This window comes from Kogia breviceps, chromosome 11, assembly GCF_026419965.1.
Source record: "Kogia breviceps isolate mKogBre1 chromosome 11, mKogBre1 haplotype 1, whole genome shotgun sequence".
NCBI lineage: Eukaryota > Metazoa > Chordata > Mammalia > Artiodactyla > Physeteridae > Kogia > Kogia breviceps.
This window is the reverse complement of record NC_081320.1, coordinates 68,421,021-68,444,429: the sequence shown is the minus strand read 5'-3', so window position 1 is coordinate 68,444,429 and position 23,409 is coordinate 68,421,021. Positions and strand designations below refer to the sequence as shown.

General features: G+C 42.2%; 1 protein-coding gene across 8 annotated transcripts in view; it reads right to left on the bottom strand.

Moving 5' to 3' along the window:
- THADA (THADA armadillo repeat containing) overlaps window positions 1-23,409 on the bottom strand; it is a 312,556-nt gene that overhangs the window by 100,792 nt on the left and 188,355 nt on the right. Inside the window, exon 30 of one of the 8 annotated variants that reach the window (XR_010835564.1) lies at window positions 3,209-3,242. The exons of 6 other annotated variants lie outside the window; for them this stretch is intronic. Coding sequence is in view for 1 of the 2 variants with exons in the window: in XM_059079313.2 (XP_058935296.1) it covers window positions 11,104-11,349 (246 nt within the window). In the remaining variant the exon portion in view is untranslated. Of the gene's footprint in view, window positions 1-3,208; window positions 3,243-11,068; window positions 11,350-23,409 lie in introns of those variants that run through there. One more of the 8 variants, XM_059079313.2, reaches the window with a different exon arrangement.

Below are 23,409 nucleotides of genomic sequence, written 5' to 3'. Positions count from 1 at the left end.
ATTCCAGCAAGCACGTGCCATAGGCCATGTGTGTGTGTGTGTGTGTGTGTGTGTGTGTGTGTGTGTGTGTGCGCGCGTGCGCGCGCGCACTGGCACGGGCACGTAAGTGTATCTTGGGTTCACTCAGTGATGACATCAACAAGGCCTTTGTGAGAAGTACAAACCTGCAGCAGAGAACAAAAGTGGACAAGGGCGTAAATGGGATCCACTGACCTTAGCCAGTGTCAAGGGAAAAGACATGTCAGAGAAATCCTTCAGTGCCCTTATCAAGGGGAGGAGGAGGGTGGAGCAAAGCAAGCACAGATAAACACATCAAGAACTTGGAAAGTCTATTTTAATAATCAGTTTGTTTTCTTTCCCTATTGTATACTTTACCAGAGCTGCACATGATTCTTCCTAAGCAACAAGATTCAACGTTTTCTTCTCTCCCTCCTGTCAGTGAGGGACTTGAGAGTTAAATACAGAAGGAAGCAATGAGGAAAACCAAGAGGCCAAGATAAGAGATCCAGAGTCATCAGACTCTAAATGGGTATGAGCTGGTAGGTTTTCCTGGGTCAGAGATCTGCTATATGCTGAGCGCCTATGGTTTAGAGAGTCAAAGGAAATTTTGATTACTTTATTTTATGTAACTGCTATTAAAATTATTTTTTCTTCCTAAATAGCAGGAATTGTACAGGAGAAGGCACACAAGTCCCCATGTGGAGATGGCAAATGCTTTCTCTAATAATTGATCTGATATTTCAGAAGCAACCGATCAACTATCACTACTTCACAGCACTCCCCACAGGGACTCACACCGCCCATCGTGAAGTCTGGAGCAATGGGTCTGGCCGGGGCTTCTGTTCTTATGTGACGACTGCTGCCGGAGTGAAAAGACTACTCTCTCTGCCCGAATCCCCAGCATCCTGAAAGAGCTGGCAAAGCCACTGGGCCTTGCTTTACTTTTCTCCACAGCTGCACAAAACCAACCACCGGGGCTTTTCATGGTGTCACAGGATTGTAATTAATCAGCAGACACCAGCAAAATACATGACTTTGGAATTTACTTGTAAAGAAAGCTGTGAGATTTTCAAACGCCTCTCATTTAGAAGCAATCACTTCAAAAATAACTCCTGATGGATGTTTAAACTTAGTCCTATATTTGCTCACCTTACTTGGCAAAAACAAGGCTGTTTTTGAAACGCTTGGTAGCTCTGGTTTATGAAAATCGGCCTACAAGTCCATCAATTCTGTCACCTTGGGCACAAACCAGACAACAATTGTGATCCTGGTTATTCACCAGGAACGGAAAGCGATCTATTTACATGGGACAAATGGAGGGGGAGGTACGCTTAGAAGAACCTCGGTGGAAATAAGCACGTAGGAGAGACGGAGCAATACAAGTGAAAGACAGGGTCAGAGAAGACAAGCAAAACAGGGGGCAGGGGAGGAGAAGGAGCAGAGAAGCCAGAGGGAGGGGAGAGGAGAAAAAAGGCTTATAAGCAAATGTATGAAACAGGTTACTATGTTTGAGATAACTTTTTCCTTCAAGATAATTAATGAAAATATTTGAAAATATGATTACCCTCATATGGCATTAAGCGTGCTGGGTTTGGGACTTCCCTGGCAGTCCAGTGGATAAGACTCTGCGCTTCCACGGCAGGGGGCACAGGTTCAATCCATGGTCGGGGAACTAAGATCCCACAAGCCCCGCGGGGTGGCCAAAAAAAAAAAAAAAAAAAAAAAAAAAGAGTACTGGGTTTAATTCTCTCAAGAAAAATGAGGCCACCCTTTGCATGAAGTCCAGAAGTGAGGTCAGGCCCCTGGAACTCTGGTCCAAGGTCAGATTCAGGAGCTCCAGGCAGCTCCCAAGAAGGATCATTTGTCCATCAGCTCTGAAAGGACAGCAGGGGTGAAGCAGCTCCTCCTCCTTCCCCCCTTTCCTAACGTTCTGGTCCAGAAGAACTTCTGGGCAAAGAGCGTGGTCAAGCCCAGGCCTGGGATAATTTGGAAACAGCCTATAATACAGGACTGTACTAAACCAAACACAGAGAAACTGAAGTTGCCAGACCTGAGGATGATGACTAACTGAGAACAGGAGAACTCTGAGAAGTTTAGTGTCACTTTAGGTGTCTCAAATTTGCAACAGGATTCCTACATTCAGTCCAAAAATATTTATTAAACAACTATTATTACCAGGCACTGTCCTAGGGGCTGCAGCAGAGGACACACAGAATCCCTGCTCTCCTGCAGCTTACATTCTAGTTGCAGATAAACAGAAAACCAATCATTTCCCAGATGCTGCCTGGTCGGGATTTATAACCTGCACGATAGCATCGCCATCACTTTGCTCTTATGCGTGGCCTCACTCTTCACCACATCCAGAGCAGAGCAGGAATTCAACAAGCATTTGCTGAACTGATGTCGATATTTGATGCCCCTTCCTGTATTAACTCTGCCTTTAGGGCACGCGCCCATGGGCTTGGTGAGCTGCTGTTGGTGCCAACCCCAAGTTAGGAGTGGAAACACAGCTGAATAATACGCACTCCTCACTTCAGTGGATTCCTAACCCAGTAGATTCCTAATCCAGTGGGGAAAGCAGGGAGGCTGGATCAGTAGTAAGAATGTAGTCCTGTGGGCGGGGCAGGGAGCACAGCCTTCGGAGCCAGGAGGACTTCGGTGGAAACCCAGTTCCTAGCTGTGGGGCTTTGGGCCACTCGTTCACCTCGGTTTCCTCGCAGTAAAGAGTATAATAATATCTACCTATCTGACAGGACTGTAGAGAGATTTCAAAGAATATATATGTAGAGTACTTGGCACACGCTTGGCACCTGATCAAAATGCTAGTTCTCTTTCTTTGTCTGTCTCCTCCCTCCCTTCCAGCCCCCATTCCAAAAATAAACAGAGACGGCTTTGCAGGAATATCATATTTGCAAATATGAGATTCATATTTGGCCTTGAAAAGAATCTTGCCAGAACTGGAGAAAGAATATGCAAGCAGAGGAAAGTGAATTATTAAAAATTGTTAAAGAGTATTAAAACACTGGTATTGCCAACAAAAAACAAGTGAACCTTAAGGTAAACTATGGACTTTAGTTAATAATAATGTGTCAATATGGGTTCATTAATTGTAACAAACATACCACTCTAAATGCATGCTATTAGTAACAGCCAACTGGGGAGAGAGGGTGGGGAAGAGAGGAATAACATGGAAACTCTTTGTACTCACTTTTTCTATAAATCAAAAATTGTTCTAAAAAAACCTGTTAAGTAAAAGAAAAATATTAGGACTGCTCAGGGGACAGCAAATAGTTTTGCGTGTTACAAGAGCACAGCCAGGGTGTGTGTAGGGTAGCAGGAGACACAGCTGGAGAGAGGGGTCAAGTCAGACAAAGAAGGATCTCAAAGGCAGCATCGAGGGATGTGCATTCTGTTCTGGAGACAGCAAAGACCTCCTCAGACAGAGCTCTTATGTGATCAGATCTGTAATGTGGAAAGAAAAGGCCAGGGGCAGTGAGGCAGCTGGACCAGAAGGGGCAGGGTGAGTTGAGACTACTGCCAGTCTAGACAAAAGGTGACGTTTGAAACTGGAGCCTGGAAACCAAGAAGAGCCCGTGGACCAAAAGTGGCTGCAGATGTTTCATCCGGCCTACAAAGTATTTTGAAATCGTCATTTTATGAATTGGGAGGTTTCATATCAAAATCACCCTGATGTCTAAACTCTTTTGAAAAATGAGAAGATCTGACAATTTGATTTTGTGACACACCCCCCCCCCCACATTCCTCCCCAATCTAAACGATGGCAGCAGTGGAATGCAGAGGAAAGGGTACATTTGAGAGATGTTTTGGAGGCTGAAGAAGCAGGACTTGGCAGCTGCTCTAGACCTGGAGTTGAGGGTCAGGAAAGAGACCTTCCCTCAGGCAGCTGGGGATGGAGGGCCATGCTTCAAGACAGGGATCACGAGAATATGCGGCAGGACTGGGAATGAGAGAGGGGGATTTAATGAGTTTGGTCAGGAATATCCATGTGAGGCTTGTTAGGGTAATTTATCTTCCAAATCAGGAATTCTTTTGAGAGTGAAAAAGAGCTCTATTAATAATCACACTGGGACAGACCAAGACTGTTGGTGACCTCCAGCTATAGCAGGCCCCTTGGAGAAAGGTTAGAGTGGACTTAGGGGTGTCTCCACCAAAAAAAAAAAAAAAAGACAACAGGAGAAAGCTTTATTGACTTAAAACAGCTGTGACCCCGTCAGAAAGAGACAAAAAGCACATAGAAAACAACCAAGTGCAAACCAACATCATCACCCATGACTATCACAGGCCTGGGACTGTCCAGAGATGAGCTGGTCACACCTGCCCCGAGGAGGGGGTGGTCAGGAAGCAGCTAGAGTGGACTAAGACTTCTTGCCCCTGAGATGCAAGCCTTAATGAAACTCTGGGAGGATCTAAGAAAAGTCTGGAGAACAGTTAGCCTCTGCCCACCCCCTCCCCACTCTAAACACAGAGAGACTGAGGGGAGCCCCAAGCATCTGTGTAAAGCATGGGGTCCATCTTGGCAGCTTTGAATCTTAAAAGTGACTCCACAGAGCAAATGTAATGCTCTCTGAATAAATGCCACAGGCCCAAAAAGAGTCATGAGGCAGATCCCTGAAAAAACTTGTGCTGCACCAGTAAAATATGTCTGGTTTATGCTGCTGGACTAAAATAGTGACTTGTGTTAGACAAGATCAAGATGATATATGGCTGTTTGGGAATGCAACGCTGAGATGGGTTTTCCTCTTCACTAAGCATGGCTTCCAGGCAATTTTCCCCTTTATAAAATCAACAGCAGCTGAGCTCCCCAAACCAGCAGGATCCAGCAATAACAGGACCAGGTTAGGCAGGCCATGCGAAAGGACAACCCCAATAAGAAAAGGGATGCTCATTTCAGAGGTCAGATATAAAGGAGGTAAAGGTATCGTAATCAGGAATAATCCCGAACTCCGAAGATCAACAAATTTATCCCCCTTTGCAGCTGTACTTCCTTAAAAACAAAGTCTGGTCTTCTAGTGCAGCATGCAGACTGGGGGCAAACACTTCTGCCCCTATCACATTCAGCCGAGTATAAAATTTCTGTATCTGCTCTTCTGCCTCCTGGCCTTCTCCCCGGGCTGCTCCAACCCCCAAAGCTAAGTCAGAGCCACATTTTTCCAAGCCCAGTGTTTACACAGGATTTTATTTCGGCTGGTAAAACATCTGTATTTTTTCAGGGACTTAAATAAATGATCTATGCCGGGAATGTACAGTATAGGGTGATGTCAGGCCCCCTTTTCTTCTCAACTCACTGGGCAGAACAGGCAAACATTGTTTCAGCCTGTAGCTGGGAATGCGAATATTTATCCTGTCGACTTAATTCATACAAACAGAACTAAAGGCAGGGAGGCAGGCAGAAGTATTTTATGGCTTTAAGTCAGACTGAAAGGAGGTGGGGTGAGAAGGGAGATGGCTGAAGGAGGAATCTAAACTTTCTAATTCACAGAAACATGCCTAATCGTATGACTGCCGGGAAACGGATATATCAAAAATTATTTAAAAGGCAGACTGTGTTTCTATGTATGTGTGTGTGTTGGGGTGAGGATGAAACTGGGAAAGTAAGAGAGAGAAGAGTTCTCTAACTTATATGCCATTTCTAATCATTACAATGTGGCTGAGGATTTGATTTCCTGCTTTAGGCGCACTCATCTTATCCTCAACTAGACCACAGACTTCTGGGTCCCATGGCGCAGAGCACAGCGCTTGCCGGCTACATGTGCCTGCCTATGTCAGCTGTACAGAGAGCTCCACGTACTCCTCTTTGTAACCAGCCTTGGAGGGTCACAGGGTGGACTGGAGGCGTGACCCTTGGATACTGGTCATCCCTACAAGAATGGGCTTAGTGGGCATGTGCCACCCACGGCTACTTACCCATCTAACCTTAGGTTGGAGGGCAGGCCAGGAAGCATTTCAAGTGGTTACTCCCCCCAAACCTCAACCTGTTTATCAGATGAGGACAGATCCTTAGAAAGGTCTGGGAGAATTCCCAAAAGGTGACACTTAGCTGGGTTGTGTTGCTGCTGCCAGGAAAAAGATGCTAATTACAAAGTGTCATTACTTCCTGGCTGGCTCTGGCTTGGGAAACAGGCCATGAATATCTTTAAAGACTAAAATGTACAAAAATGCAAAGTCTGCAGGGGTCTGGAAATTCACTTTGTGTCTCAAACACATCCCCTCCTTTCTAGTAACACTCCCACTGTTCTAGTTCAGGAACCAAAAGATCTTACACTTAGATGATGAAAACAACTTAAAGGACAGGTCTCTGCCTCCAAAACTTATTTTACACATGGCTGCAGGCAACTCTTCTTAAAGCCAAGCCCTGGTCGTATCACACCCAAATTCAAAATCCTTCAATGATCTCCAGCGTCCTAAAATAATCTGCTGGCCACTGAAGGCTCAACCTACCTTTCTAGTGTTACCTCCTACTTATTCCACTTCATGGACCTATTCTGTGGCCACGAGGGATGATTTCCCATTCCTGACAATGCTTTTCTGTCCAGGATGTTCCTTCCATTTCTCCCCACACCCCTTCCAGCTCTGCCTATTGAAATTCCATTCATACTGTAAGGCCCAGCTTAAATACCACCTCCTCCATAAAGCCTTCCTCAGCTTTCATCAACCACCTCCTATCCCCACCCTAAGACTTTCCTACTCAGGGTCCAACAGCTCATTTCATTTCATTTCTTTTTTTAACTTTTAAAATCCTGTCATCATGGTTATCAATCCACAATTTCCCTTTCCTGGAGCATAGCTCATTGAAGGAAAGGGCTATGTCTGTTCTTCACAGCTCGTGGACTCCAGGGATATACAGCTTTGTCTGGCAGAGAGACTCAATAAACAGAGCATGTATTGATTTGGAATTCCACCCTGCCCCCTTGCTAGGGTGGCAGGAGCAGAACCTGTATTTGCAGCAGCAGCTGGGGAGTTAAGAGCCAACTCTCTAAACTCTCCCCACACAATGGGGTTGGGGGGAAATACACAGTATTAATAAGAGAATGAGTATACATTTGTCTTGGGTCATTTCTGGCCTTGTGCTCCAAATATGACAGTGCAGTGAGCAGTTCCATCACCCAGAAGAAGTGTCAAGGGTTCCGAGTTGTTGGGTAAGGGAGAGGTTTAGAGGTAGTCAGTCTTAACCCAACATACAAACAAAGGCTTGCTTATAAAGAATTAACAATTTCCAAAACAGTGATATAATATCTGTTCTAGGGCTTCCCTGGTGGCGTAGTGGTTGAGAATCCGCCTGTCAATGCAGGGGACATGGGTTCGAGCCCTGGTCTGGGAGGATCCCACATGCCGCGGAGCGGCTGGGCCCGTGAGCCACAACTGCTGAGTCTGCGCATCTGGAGCCTGTGCTCCACAACAGGAGAGGCCGCGACAGTGGGAGACCTGCACACTGTGATGAAGAGTGGCCCCCGCTCGCCACAACTAGAGAAAGCCCTTGCACAGAAACGAAGACCCAACACAGCCAAATATAAACAGATAAATAAATAAATAAATTTATAAATGTATTAAAGTTAAGAAAAATCTGTTCTAACTAAAGAGTTTCTAGCTTTAGAATACAGACACATTTCTGAAGAGCTATGTATAACATTTTTCAAGTTATAAATTATTCATTTGTAAAATTAATCCCAGTTTAAATTTTTTAGGAGAAGCCTGATTATGCTTGATAATTTATCTTTTCTAATATCTGGATCCTCAAACTATTGAGTTTCCTTAAAGACAATACTGAGATCAATAAGGAACTCTCTGATGTAGCAAAACTCATTAATGAAAAATAAAACTGGTAATTTGTTCAGTCAAGACAGTTAACGCAATACCGAAGGAGAGTTAGCAGTGGTATAAATGAAACAAAATTAGTCATGAATCAATAATTGTTGAAGCTGAGTGATGGGTATATGGGATTTATTATATTATTCTGTCTACATTTGTGTATATTTAAAATTTTATTACAGAAGCTTAATAAAAAGATTTAGAGAGGGAGAGAAGTCAAAGAGAAAAAACAGCTATAGGACATAGAGATGAAATCAATATAAAAAGAGCTTATGATCTAGTGCAGGAAATAAGACATATACATAAATAACTAAAATTAAAGGTAGAAAACAGTAAGCGCTGTAGGAGAAGACAGAGAATAGAAGGTCCAGAAATAACTCCCTGGAAGTTCAGAAGATGATAAAAGTGACATTTAAATAGTAGTGAAAAGATTGATTTATTCAAAAAATGGTATTAAGACAACCAACTAGTTCTTTGGATCTGTACCCAAATCCTTGCACTGAAATAAATTCAAGATGGGGAAAATAATCAAATGTTAAGAAAAAAGAAACTATAAAAATGGTAGAAGAGAACAGGAAAAAGTTTTACAGTCTTTAGGTAAAAACAGGCTAAGAATGAACACAAAGCCATAAATGTAAAAAAATAAAAAGATGTATTTATAACATAAACTGAACAAAAAAACTGAAATCTTTTGTACAGCAAAAACTACTAGGAATATTCACAAGTACAGGTAAACCAGGGGTAAAATATTTGCCAATTCCCCTAAGGAACAAAGCTCTTGCAAATTACTAACAAAAATGAAAGTAATTGAATGAAATATGCCATGGAGTTACAAACTTCCTCATTCATAGCACCCTTAGCACCTCAATAATCTTTTCATGGTGCCCCTAGGCCAAAATAAATACCTAACAGTTCCATTTATTAAGTAGTTAGGTCCAAACAACCTAATAAGTGTTTATGCCCTAACAAGTTTTTGAAAAAATAATACACATAAGTTGAAAGAAAAAATATTTTTATTTCATTCTTTAATAACCACAACTACTTACTAATGGGATGTGTATGCCTGTTGGATACTTTATAACTTCCCAAGCCTTGGAATTGCTGGACTCCACCACCCTCATTCCTATTCCACATGGCTTTTCTCATGGTACTGGCTCTTTTTTTTTAAGCTTCTGTACTTTTCATTCATTCATTTTAATTTTTTTTAACATCTTTATTGGAGTGTAATTGCTTTACAATGGTGTGTTAGTTTCTGCTGTACAACAAGTGAATCAGCTATACATATACATATATCTCCTCCCTCTTGCGTCTCCCTCCCACCCTCCCTATCCCACCCCTCCTATCCCACCCCTCTATGTGGTCACAAAGCACCGAGCTGATCTCCCTGTGCTACGTGGCTGCTTCCCACTAGCTATCGATCTTACATTTGGTAGTGTATACATTTATTTATTTATTTATGGCTGCGTTGGTCTTCTTTGCCGCATGCGGGCTTTCTCTAGTTGCGGAGAGCAGGGGCTACTGTTCGTTGCGGTGCGTGGGCTTCTCACTGCGGTGGCCTCTCGTTGCGGAGCATGGGCTCTAGGTGCACGGGCTTCAGTAGTTGTGGCTCGTGGGCTCTAGAGCGCAGGCTCAGCAACTGTGACGCACCGGCTTAGCTGCTCCGCGGCATGTGAGATCTTCCCAGACTAGGGATCGAATCTGTGTCCCCTGCACTGGCAGGTGGACTCTTAACCACTGCGCCACCAGGGAAGTCTCTCTCACAGTACTAGCTCTTTATTCCAGCAACTATCAAATACTCAACTTTGCAAAGACATACAGAATCATCAAAAGGAATGCAGTGTGAGCTAATGTTGATAACTGTAAATGACTTCAAGCTAGTAGTTCACATAATATCTCACAGATGGCAAGTGTCATTGTCCTTCTCCCCCAAATTTAAAATATCCCACAGGGCTTTTGCTCACACTTTGGGAACTGCAAATGTTTAGCAAAGAATATAAACAAGCAATTCACAGATGAAATACAAATAGCCAATAAACATAGGAAGACATGTTTAATTTCATTAATGTTTAAGGAAGGACAATTCAAACAATGAATTTTTAAAGGCAAAATATTAATTCACAGAGAATTGTTTTTAAGGGCAGGATGCATTAATATCTGGGTAAAGTAACAGACATTCTCATTCATCACTGGTGGGAGGAGAAATTGTTACAACCTTTCTGGGGGGTGACCAGCAGCGCCATGTTCTTGCACATACGATGTATTCTATACAAATGGTCTCCCTTGTTGTTAGACAAAGCAGCAATTTGGAAGCATAGCAGTTGCTATCAAAATGGAAAACATGTACTTTCTTCAATCTTGCTACCCACTTCTAGGAATTGATCTCACAGAAGCATTTACAGGTATGGGCAAAGAAGCAGATGCCCAAGGATAATCTCAAGCAGCACTTAAAATAACAGGAAAATTTAGAAACAATCAATACAGGACCAGTTGAAAAAATTATAGGACATTCTTACTAAGTATCCCATCATACCTAGCCAAGCTGTACACTCATTAAACATAATGCTGTAAGGACTTCCCTGGTGACACAGTGGTTAAGAATCCACCTGCCAATACAGCGGACATGGGTTCGATACCTGGTCTGGGAAGACCCCACATGCCGTGGAGCAACTAAGCCGGTGTGCCACAACTACTGAGCCTGCGCTCTAGAGCCCGTGAGTCACAACTACTGAAGCCCGTTTCAGTAGTAAGTACTATAGTACTATACAGTCTGTGGGTTGGATGAAACCAAGGATGCAGAGGAATCTTGGCTACAGAGGGCTGACTACAATTATACATTGATTGACCCCCGAATTGTCAAGTGTCAACTGTATAGACTCATAACAAGTTGCAAAAATAGAGTTGTACCTTTCACTCAGCTCCCCCTAATTGTGACATCTTATATAACTGTAGTACTATATCCAGAGCAGAAAACTGACATTCACGTTACTGTTAATTAGATTATATACCTTATTCAGTTGTTGCCATATTTTATGTGTATTCATTGGTGTGTGTGTGTTGGGGTCGAGGGGGCCGTTTTAGCCCATGCATGGATTTGTGTAACCACCACTGCAATCAAGATATAAACGTTCTTATTACCACAAAGGAAGACAGCATTATTTTTGGAATCAGAAACAATAAAAACAAAATAATATCTTTTTTATCATGTATTCCCTAACTTTAAACTCACTATGAAAATTCACATACTAATTATTAGGACAGGTGGCTATGTGGCATTTTTCACCGAGAGACAGAAATCAAGGAAAAGGAATTTTTCAATGCACCACAGAGAAGATGTTGACTTTTCCAAGGCTCCTTTGGTCTCCTCCTTTGACTGTTCAGATCTGTGCCCAGTGTGGGTGGAAGAGCTGTTCGGAGAAGAGAACCACTGAGGGTGGAGAAGGCTGGCCACCAGGGAGGTGGGGAAGGGCGAGCCGCAGAGAGAGCTGCAGGAACTATTTCCAGGGTTGTCTTCAGCAAACAAAGCTGAAGGAAATGCAGAGTTATTGTACGATGTGCCTTACAAAGAGTCTGACCCACAGAAAAGTGTCTGGCTTTCAGCATCTGGCCTTCAGGCTGGTAATGCACATGACTCCCTGCTGCCCAGTGAGGGGTTTGGGGCAAAAGGCGCCGCAAACCTAGAACTGGGCTGGAGCCAGCCTCGGGAGTCTGCTGGCTTCTAGCACACTATGCTAACAGAGACTCGTCTTTCTGAAAAATGGATATGGAAAAAAAGTCTTTTTGGGTTGCAGCTTATTTCAAAGGTCATCAAAGTAAACAAAAGGAAAAAACTGTGAATCTTTATAAGTCAAAAAGTGACAACTGTTTATAAAGCAACTGTTTATATTTTCACATGGAGGAAGGAAAAAAATGATTCCTCTAAGTCCCAAGGAATGGAGATTTGGGTGCTTCCCCCTTCCCCCAGTTTGTTTGTTCATTTACCATTCAACACCTCCAGCAGCGAAGTCCAGGAACATCTGTTATATCGATTTTATGTGGAATTATAAAAGTCTACTGGATGGCTGGGATTTGTGAAATAAACCAGGCAGTGGCTTAAGCAAAAGCCTCTGTAGCACTTCTTGCTAACTGTGCCTTCCACCACCCTACTGAGAAGGTGCAATGCCCAGAGTCACATAGACCGGCTGCAGTAAGTTCTCTCCCATTCTCGAGCCCGGTTTCCTCTGAGCACCTTTGTTCAGAGAAGGGTGATTCCGGGAGGTCTAACTGAAGCCAAGGGACAGTGAAACCAATCTTTATGAACCTCCTCTGATCCCTGAGAGAGATCAGAAAACCCTTTTTGCTTATGAGTTTTCTTGGCTGAGCTGACAATGATTTTTGCACAATCATCATGGATGAGCATCTAACTGGATTTTATATGTTATTAGACATATTCCAAAATAATGAGACTAGATGGTACTACAATCTAAAAGGTGTACATTTTTTTACATGGGATGCTGTTCGCATTAATCAAGGTGTGATCCCTTGTTATAAAGATTTCATATTATTTCTACTTAATCCATTAAGGCTCAGCTCATCAACTCCCTCTGTGAAGTTCTTCCTGACAATGTTAGGTTGCAGCCATTTTTCCATCCTCTCATCCCGTAGTATTTATTATCTGAACCACTCATCTGGCACCTAAGATATGTTGCCTTGATTGCTATTTATCTTTTTATGTAAACCATGTCTTTTTATCTCCTACAGAGCCTTACCGGAATGCAAAAGTTTGTTGATTTGATTTTAAATTTAAGGCAATTACCATGTGGGCTGAGATAAACAGTACTTCCAAGGCAATAGTTAACTCTAGTGAAAGTAAACACCAAGACTTGCTTGCGAATGGGTTGGCTTACAAAGTAAGATGACCAATGAATGCAAGTCCTTGAGACTGGTACATGTGTACGGCCTGGGCCATCAGCCTGCTATTCCGAGCCCACTAACATGTCATGTTATCTACATGAATTCATCATCCCCCAAGCTCATCTTGAGGAAACTCATAATCTACCCTCTAAACCTACTTCAGCTCAAACACTGGCGCCTCTATGAAACCATTCTCCCTGGAACAGTTAGGTTTCTTTGTTGAATAAGTGGCTGAATGAAACAGTGACTCTCTGGGTAACCATCCATAATCCATTTAGGCCTGTCCCCTTTCACTATACTGCTGGAAGGCTATGAGGATCAGGTTTAGGAAAGTTCTAAGAAAAGTTGTTACAAAATTTTCCCCACAAACAAGACCTCCCAGTCAAATATTGGGACTGACTGCAACAGGACAACCGGATACTCCTCTCAGTACCCAATAAATTTATACTGGAAACTTCAGTCTTTGGACCAGTGGTTCTAAACCCAGGGTGATTTTACCTCCAGGAGACATTTGGCAATGTCTAAAAACATTTTTGGTTGTCACAAGTGAAAGGAAGAGCTACACAGCATCCAGTAGGTAGAGGCCAGAGATGCTGCTAAACATCCTACAATGCACAGAACAACCCCTCTCGACAAAGAATTATCCAGCCTAGAATGTCAAGAGCACTGAGTTGGAGGAACCCTGGCCTACTGTAACAGCATGGGCTCTGCAGTCAAGACCTAGCTGGGGACCTTGGGAAAATTATTTAACCTCTCTGAGCCTTAATTAATTTCCTCATCTATCAAATGGAGCTAATAATATAACTCATCTCATGAGGGTATTGTGAACTCTGAAAGATAATTGATGTGAAAATAACTTCATAATTACTCTTTAAAAAATTAGTCATCCTTATTAATAGATGCATGCCCATGTGTGACTTTAATTTTGCTATGCATTTGAAGCATATTTCAGTATTGGTGTAGAAAGGAGACCAAATATATAACACTAGGAAAGTGAATCGCTTTGCTTAAAGACTACTCTCCCATCCTCAGGGATTCTGTTTTATTTCCGTAACATAGATATCCCTCTTCATCCATCTGGGGTATCTATGTTCTCCTGATTCTGCACTATTTGGTTGCTTTCTTTACCCCTCTGTGGTACCTGCTTATACTCTTTTTTTGGCAGTTGTTTTCGCCTGGCCACTGGACTTCTGCCTTCTGCAGTATTGTTCCTTAGCAATGCTTTTCTTAGTGGTCCCTCATAATTTTCCCAGAAACTGTGCTTTCTGACTAATCATCTTATTACAGCTCATAACAATGACCAAGTGTATGGCAAGGATAAATTAATGATTATCCCTCAGGTGCTTTGAGGAGTATAAGTACAGTACTTGTTATCAAGTTTGCCCTTTTTTGTCAGCATCTGTGATTTACATCTAAGGGTAAGTTGTGTCATTCAGTGTTGTCAAAAGAATAATTTGGTGACCTTTGAAGATATTAGCTCTATTAGTTATGACCCTCAAGAGTTTCATCCTTGATACTCTTTCTAACAGACCACGCTCCATAAACTCACATATCCAGAGGTACAACTTTCCAGCTCCATTTTCCTGCCTCAGAGAGGCAAATGCTTTAAAAATAAGCTAAGTAAGCACATTCTTATTTTCCTAAGTATTTCCTAAATAACCCAAACCAGGTAACAGTATAACAAATACTTTAGCTTCCACTCAGGTCGTTTCCTGGGTGAATCTGACCATTTTGCTTTCATTTTATATTTAAAGGAAGCAAAGCATCTTTTCATGCGTATATTAGTCTCACAAAATGGATAACATAACATCTGTATATTTTATATAGCGAAGGCTTACAGTCTTATGTTGTAGTCTTGTATGAAATGTGTGTTAATGTGTGCATGTATTTAAAATTCCATAGATTCTTGATTTTTAAAAACAGGTAATATTGTAGTTAGTTCCAATCTTCTTGAAATCAGTGGTGAACCTCACCATTGATTGAATAGAATGAATCATGTTGCCATAACTGGCAGAATCTTAGCTATCATGAAAAAGGAGTTTACTCAGAAACCTTTGAAGTGGTGGACGAGGAAGAGGGTCTCACCTAGTCCAGAGAGGTGCCTTCGACTTTGGAGATTAGTGATCATTTTACCATGGGAAAAACAAATGGAAAGGCAGGGCTCATCTTAGCATTGTGAAGAAGTGAGTAAGATACTCACCAACAGGGGAATCTTGGTTCGTAAGCTTGTGGACTAGGGGCATTTACTCTTACGGAAATAACACACAATCCCTGAGGATAGGAGAGTAGTCTCTTTTCAAAATTTTATTTATTTAATTTATTTTTACTTTCGGCGGTGTTGGGTCTTTGTTGCTGCGCGCAGGCTTTCTCTAGTTGCAGCGAGAGGGGGCTACCCTTCGTTGTGGTGCGCGGGCTCCTCATTCTGGTGGCTTCTCTTGTTGCGGAGCACAGGCTCTAGGCATGCGGGCTTCAGTAGCTGCAGCACTGGGGCTCAGTAGTTGTGACTCGCGAGCTCTAGAGTGCAGGCTCAGTAGTTGTGGCGCACAGGCTTAGTTGCTCTGTGGCATGTGGGATCTTCCCGGACCAGGGTTCGAACCCGTGTCCCCTGCATTGGCAGGCGGATTCTTAACCACTGCGCCACCATGGAAGCCCAGGAGAGTAGTCTTTAATCAAGGGGATTCACTTTCCTAGTATTATTTAAATAGGCTTTTTATGTAATGTGATAGACTCAAAGGCCCAGTAGAGCTACTAAAACTGACTTCTCCTAACACAAATGTATTAGTTTAAAGCAAGGTTTTTCAACCTCAGCACTACTGACATTTGGGGCCAGATAGTTCTTTGTTGTGGATCCTGTCCTGTGCATTATAGGATGTTTATCAGCTTTCCTGGCCTCTACCCACTGGATGCTGATGGCACACCACCAGTTATAACAACCAAAAATATCTTCAGACACTGCCAGATGTCCCCTCTGGGGAAAACTGTCCCCTAGTTGAGAACCACTGCACTAGGCATTCAAATCTATACACTGATACCATGTATTATATCTACTTTGGGGAAGTTGATATGTAGTATAGTCTATATCCTAAAGAAGATCCTGACTCGTTCATTCATTCAGCAAATATTATATTGTTATGTCTCTTCTAGGCAGAGTGAATAGCACATATCAAGGCCCTGGGGCAGGACAAGGCCTGGGTATTAGAGGGAGGTTCCAGGGGTAAGAGTCAAATGAAAGGAGGAAAGCAGTATGAGATGAGGTTGGAGAGGCAGGCTCGTCAGATCATTCTGGTGCTTATAAACTACTGTAAGAAGTTTGGATTTATTTTAAGACTGAAAATGACTAAACAGCTTTAAGCAGGAAATTAAGTCAATCTCATCTGTGTCTCAGAAAGGTCCTTCTGCCTGATACAGAGAATAGAATGAAGCGGGCAAGAGTACAAGTGGAGAGGTGACTGTAGTTGTCCAAGCAAAAGATGACAGTGGCTTGGACAAGGATAGTGGTGTAGAGATTGAGAGTAGAGAAGAAGATGATACTGATGGATTAGATACAAAGCTAAAGAAAATTTGATCCCCAGGTTTCTTGAGAAACTGGGTGAATGATAGTGCCATTTACTGAGAATGTGAAGCTCAGTGGAGGGCCATGTTTGTGGCTCAGCCAGGTTGTGGAATAAAGAGTTTATATTTGCTCAGATGGGAAGGCATCATCTCCTGATCCAATGCGGGGTGAGAAGGAAAGATGATCTCTACTTCGTAAGAGCTTATGATTTATTTCAAGAGACAGCATACAAGTACAATACATCCTCTGTGGGAGTAGGGTCTAAAGCCAAGATGGGGGTGAACGCTGTATACAGAGAAAATGACCTTGAATCACATTCAGCACAGTGACAGACACTAAAGAGACAGTACATTTCCATCTCACAGCTCACTGTTCACTCTGGCGCACATGTTCACTGACAGAAAAGGCAATACTATTCAACAGGCAATTTGTAAATCGTTTTTCTCTAGGTTAGTCCTTAACTTCGCACAGATTTAGCAAGTTAATGTAATTACATAGCAAGTCTATGTAATTCTACTAATATAAAATAAAATCAATTTTCACTTAAATAGTGAAATACCAACAAATGAGATTTATTATCTAGCAAACCATATACAAATACATAGAGATTCAGTTAATGAAAGATCTAACTAAGGTGGGATAAAGGAAAGGCTCACTTTCTGAAGAATGTGGAGTTTTAATTAGGAAAAAGACACAAGTAAAGAGACCAGAGTGGATTTGGAATTGCATACATACAATTGGTAGTTACTCCCCATGACCACCTGGGTTTTTTAATTTCTCAGATCTCTATAAACAATGAAAAACTAGGAGGTTTAACTGTTTCAATAGGAGTGGGGTGTGATGGTAGGTAGAGAGGGGAGGTATCCACAACATAGTGGAGGACTACAAATGAGAAAACTTAAGTTTATGCACAATACTTCTTCATACTGGAGGAGAATGAGGCCAAGAAACAAACCATTAAGGTTCCCAATGAAGTTACTGTCTAGCTAAAATAAGAAATTAAGATTCCCTACATTTCTATGAAAAAAAAAAGTACTGCATTCCCTCAAAAAATTAAAAACAATTAACATAAGATGGAGCAATTCCACTTCTGAGTATATATTTAAAAGAATTGAAAGGAGGGTCACAAAGAGATATTTGTACACCCATTTCATAGCAACATTATTCATAACAGCCAAAAGGTGGAAGCAACCCAGTGTCCAATGACAGATGAATGGATAAACAAATGTGGCAGACACATACAATGGAATATTACTTAGCCATTAAAAATAGACATTCTGGGCTTCCCTGGTGGTGCAGTGGTTGAGAGTCCGCCTGCCGATGCAGGGGACACGGGTTCGTGCCCCGGTCCGGGAAGATCCCACGTGCCGTGGAGCGGCTGGGCCCGTGAGCCATGGCCCCTGGGCCTGCGCGTCTGGAGCCTGTGCTCTGCAGCGGGAGAGGCCACAGCAGTGAGAGGCCCACGTACCGCAAAACAACAACAACAACAAAAAGTACATTCTAACACAAAGGTGAAACTTGGGGAGATTATGCAAAGAGAAATAAGCCAGTCACAAAAAGACAAATATTGTATGATTTCACTTACATGAAGTATCAAGAGTAGTCAAAACCAGAAAGGAGAATGGTAGTCTCCAGGGGTTGGGAGGGACGGGAAAACAGGGAGTCGTTTAATGGGTATAAAGTTTCATTCTTGCAAAATGACAGTTCTGAAGATTGGTCAACAACATGTGAATATACTTAACACTATTGAATTGCACACTTAAAAATGGTTAAGATTGAACTTTTACATGCACTTTAAAATAATTAAAAGTTTAAAAAATTTTTTTGAAGATTCCCTATATTCAAGTCACCAATATTCAATACTGTAATATTGTATTCAGTATCATTTCTGGGACCTGTTTTAAAATCTTGGATTACAGAGTTCCTCATCTATTAAAAAGCCTTGTGGGTGAACTACACATTTACTTTAGTGTACCAATGGTATTGTGAGCCTGCATTAATTAGATGCTCTTAGAACCTCATTTTGATTTCTTTTAATTCTTAAAAAAAATTAGCATCAGGTGCTAATTAAAAATAGCCAAGTCTATCATTAGAGGCAAGCCATAAGATGGTACCAACTGTAGGGAAAGGAAAAATTCTCAAGTGACACTGAGACACTGGAACATATGAGCAGACAGTAAAGACCTTTTTGGGGTTTTTTTGGTTTGTTTTATTGATTCAGTTATACACACACACACACACACACACACACACACACACAAAGATTCTTTTCTTTTCTTTTCTTTTTTTTGTGTGGTATGTGGGCCTCTCACTGTTGTGGCCTCTCCCCTTGCAGAGCACAGGTTCCGGATGCGCAGGCCCAGCAGCCGTGGCTCACGGGCCCAGCCGCTCCGTGGCACGTGGGATCTTCCTGGACTGGGGCACAAACCCGTGTCCCCTGCATTGGCAGGCGGATTCTCAACCACTGTGCCACCAGGGAACCCTTCTTTTCTTTTATTTCTTTATTTTTGGCTGCTTTGGGTCTTTGTTGCTGCACGCGGGCTTTCTCTAGTTGCCGCGAGCAGACTTCTCATTGTGGTGGCTTCTCTTGTAGCAGAGCCCATGCTCTAGGCATGTGGGCTTCAGTAGTTGCAGCACGCGGGCTCAGTAGTTGCGGCATACGGGCCCTAGAGTGCACGGGCTTCAGTAGCTGCAGTGCGTGGTCTCAGTAGTTGTGGCTCATGGGCTCCAGAGCACAGGCTCAGTAGTTGTGGTGCACAGGCTTAGTTGCTCTGCAGCATGTGGGATTCTCCCTGACCAGGTATTGAAACCGTGTCCTCTGCATTGGCAGGCGGATTCTTAACCACTGACCACCAGGGAAGTCCAATACATATATATATATATATATATATATTCGTATCCATTATAAGTTATTACAAGGCAATGAATATAGTTCACTGTGAAGACCTGTTTTATTGCTTTCCTAGTCCACTGCTTTTCCAGTCTCTCTACTATGATGGATAGTAGATATAAATCCACTGTAGGATAAATTCTTACACAAAGTTTAATTTAAAAAAAAATTTATTTATTTATTTTTGGCTGCATTGGGTCTTAGTTGCTGCACGCAGGCTTTCTCTAGTTGTGGCGAGCAGGGGCTACTCTTTGTTGTGGTGCATGGGCCTTTCATTGCGGTGGCTTTTCTTGTTGTGGAGCATGGGCTCCAGGAACGTGGGTTCAGTAGCTGTGGCAAGTAGGCTCAGTAGTTGTGGCTCACGGGCTCTAGTGCACAGGCTCAGCAGTTGTGGCACATGGGCTTAGTGGCACAACTAAGTCCATGCGCTACATGTGGGTGTGCATGTGGGATCTTCCAGATTCAGGGATTGAACCCGTGACCCCTGTGTTGGCAGGCAATTCTTTTTTTTTTTTTTTTTTTTTTTTGTGGTACATGGGCCTCTCACTGTTGTGGCCTCTCCCTTTGCGGAGCGCAGGCTCCGGACGCACAGGCTCACCGGCCATGGCTCACGGGCCCAGCCACTCCGCAGCATGTGGGATCTTCCCGGACCAGGGCACGAACCCGTGTCCCCTGCATCGGCAGGCGGACTCTCAACCACTTGGCAGGCAATTCTTAACCACTGCGCCACCAGGGAAGTCCCGACAAAGTTTAATTTTTGAAAACTTTCCCCATTGCAGACTACTTTAAAAAGTATGATGCTCACCAGAGAAGACATGGTTGAGACTATTATTATGATCAATATGTCATCTAAAAGCCATCTTAAGGAGGTTCAAAAGTTTGCTTTGTATCATAAACTTGTGCCGAATCATCAACTCTACTTCCCATACAATATCTACCTTCTCTTTGCTCACAGCTAAAACCTCTCAACATTTTCACACTTTCATTATCCCCATTCCACACCACCTTTTTAACCTGTTGGTAACTTTTTTTTTTTTCATTTACCTATGCTGAAATCTGTTCAAAATTTCACCAGCTCACCAACTCAACATCAAGATAGTCCTTTTCTTTTCCATCATCCCAACACTTATCCAACCCAACACCATAGGTCAGAAAACTTATTGATGTTCTTACTTCCTTCTCAAGTTCACTATCTATAGCAAAACACCTCTCCCATTACCTCCTGATCTCCAGCTGTAAAACAGAAATGATATAACCAACCTCCCCTCTATCGCTCTGGATGAGGACCAAGGGTTTATGTGCACTGCTGACCTCCTTGATCCTTATAAGATGTGTCATGTGCAATTATTATTGTTATCTCTGCCCTGGTTTCCCACAACTCTTACTTCATGCCTCTTGATCTTGACCACAAAACATTGTGTTACTAAACAGCTCACTCAGTCTCCCGCTTCCTCCACTCCTGGCTTTGGGCAGTCTTGCCAGCTGCCCTTTAAACTTGGAAGAGTCTCCCCTTGCATCTGCCAAGCTGCTATTTCAAATGTTTCCTCCTTTCTCATGTCTGCCTGACTGCTCTCCACTTGAACAACCAGGAGAACCTTTCCTAGAGTGGAACAAGTCTGGGGAGAAAATAAGTGATGAAATGAAATCCAGAACACCTTCTGCCCATTAAATAGTTGCACTTAGAAATGTCAAGATTTTCTTATTGCTTTCATGGTCCTTTAACCTCAATGGCAAATTACCTAGTGATATACCATATCCATTACTTGGGGGATAAATCTCCTCTGTTATCTCCTGGACATGACACAAGAATCACTTGTCTCATACATTAACTCGATTTTGTATACTGAATCCCTCTCTTCTACTCTTAACCCACTGTTTTCCAAACTTGTCTGATTATAAGAATCACCTATGTTGCACATGAAAGAGGCAGATTCTGGAGTCCCACTCCAGATCTACACAATCAAAATCTTCAGGACAGGAATTTGGGAAACTGTATTTTAAACAGTGCCCACAGGTAAATCTTGTGTCAAGTAAGTTTGGGAAACATATGATGGCCTATTAAATCGTCCTGTTTTTGTCAGTGTCCTAACAACCAGAGATCTGAAGACATATAACCAGATGGCCTGAATTACTTAGGCTTTAGTCATGAAGATTTACCTACCCCATCCATGCTGGTAATTTAACTTAAAATTAATACTGTGTGATTCTGCACTCTAGTTTTTCTGTTGCAGTCATACTGCAAGATTCTGGTGATGAATTTATATCCACCCAGTGCTTAATTAGCACAATATTGAGCATTCAATTGAAACTCAATTTAAACCTTACTGAATGATCAGCACCACCCAACTCAAAAAAAAGTAAAAATAAAAAAAACAAACACACTAAAATTCCATGTCTCAAAGCCTACCTGAGTAGCACTATATCCTTCCCTCATCAACCATCAGGTTAATGAGAATGAGAAAATGAAAATTTAGGGTTTGTCTCTTGGCCTGAAATCAATTATTCAGTGATTTGGCCAGATTTCTACAAACTATTGTTAGGCCTTGTCTGACTGCCTAGATTTCTCATAATAGAGTCAACTTCCTTTCATCCCTCAAGGATTACTGCTTTGACCCTGTGTTCTTTCCACCGTCATGCTGGGGAGAGCTCAGAGTTAATGATTTGCATCTGATAGTGCATGATAAAAATTCAAGTAGCAGGCCTGCTTTCAGGCAAGCACACACAGGAACACTTAGATACAGAGAAGTTTCAATGTTCAAGGATGCTTACTTTAAAACATATTTTCAAAGCACAAAGACTATTCTAGATTAAAATATAAATGAATTATATTAAATAGAAAAGAATGTAAGACCCTTTCTAAAAAGTGAAAGATTATCACTTACATAACATCCAGAAAAATAAAGTTGAGCAAAAAATAGGAAGCCAGGGACTTCCCTCGTGGCACAGTGGTTAAGAATCTGCCTGCCAATGGAGGCGACATGGGTTCAATCCCTGATCCAGGAATATCCCACATGCTGTGGACCAACTAAGCCCATGCGCCACAACTACTGAGCTTGCACTCTAGAGCCCGCGAGCCACAACTACTAAGCCTGCATGCCACAACTACTGAAACCCGCGCACCTAGAGCCTGTGCTCTGCAACAAGAGAAGCCACTGCAATAAGAAGCTCGTGCACCACAATGAAGAGTAGCCCCCGCTCGCCTCAACTAGAGAAAAGCCCATGTGCAGCAATGAAGACCCAACCCAGCCAAAAAAAAAAAAATCTAAAAAAAAAAAAAAAAAAAAAATAGGAAGTCAAGTTATTCAAGTCATGAATATTGAAAACAGACGTTTCAATGGGGGTATACCACAGCTATGCTCAATATTACATGTTTCAAAAGGATGAATCCACTCTCTGTTACAAAAAAAGCTTCAAATGTAAACAATGAATAGTCCATATGATGAGATTCATCTCTGAGCAGGTTTCTAAATCAATGCACAGACCAGGCTATTTATAAACCCTAATTCCCATCAACCTTAGCACAATGTCAACTAGCAATAACAAGTTAATGTTTCCCAGTAATCTTCACTGTGTCATTTAATTACCAGCACTGGGGCCAAGGTAAACTCAACAGTAACAAAAGAGCTAACATCACAATCAAAAAACAAGATTAATGAATATTACATTTCTGCTTTGAAGTGAATGCTGAAAATCATGTCCATAACATACTCTTTTTCAGCCATTGGACTTCAATTGTACCAAATACTCGATTTGAAGGTAGAGTTTAAAATTATTCTCCCTGTTTCTAATTAACCACAAGCTTCATTCCTTGGAGAACTTTTTAAGATAAAGAACATCCTCTCCATAGCATTATAAAGTGTATAACCCCCCAAATTATCAAACATATTTCCTAAACTCTGACCGCCAATCCCAATTAAAGTTTTTTAAAAATTTAAATACAGGGCTTCCCTGGTGGCGCAGTGGTTGAGAATCCGCCTGCCGATGCAGGGGACACGGGTTCGTGCCCCAGTCCAGGAAGATCCCACATGCCGCGGAGCGGCTGGGCCCATGAGCCATGGCCGCTGAGCCTGCGCGTCCGGAGCCTGTGCTCCGCAATGGAAGAGGCCACAACAGTGAGAGGCCCACATACCACAAAAAAAAAAAAAATTTAAATACAACTTAAAGTGCCAAATCTGAAGTGTACAGCTTGATGAGGTTTTATATACGCCTAATTATATAGTTTTTACAATAACTTATAACTCAACAAATG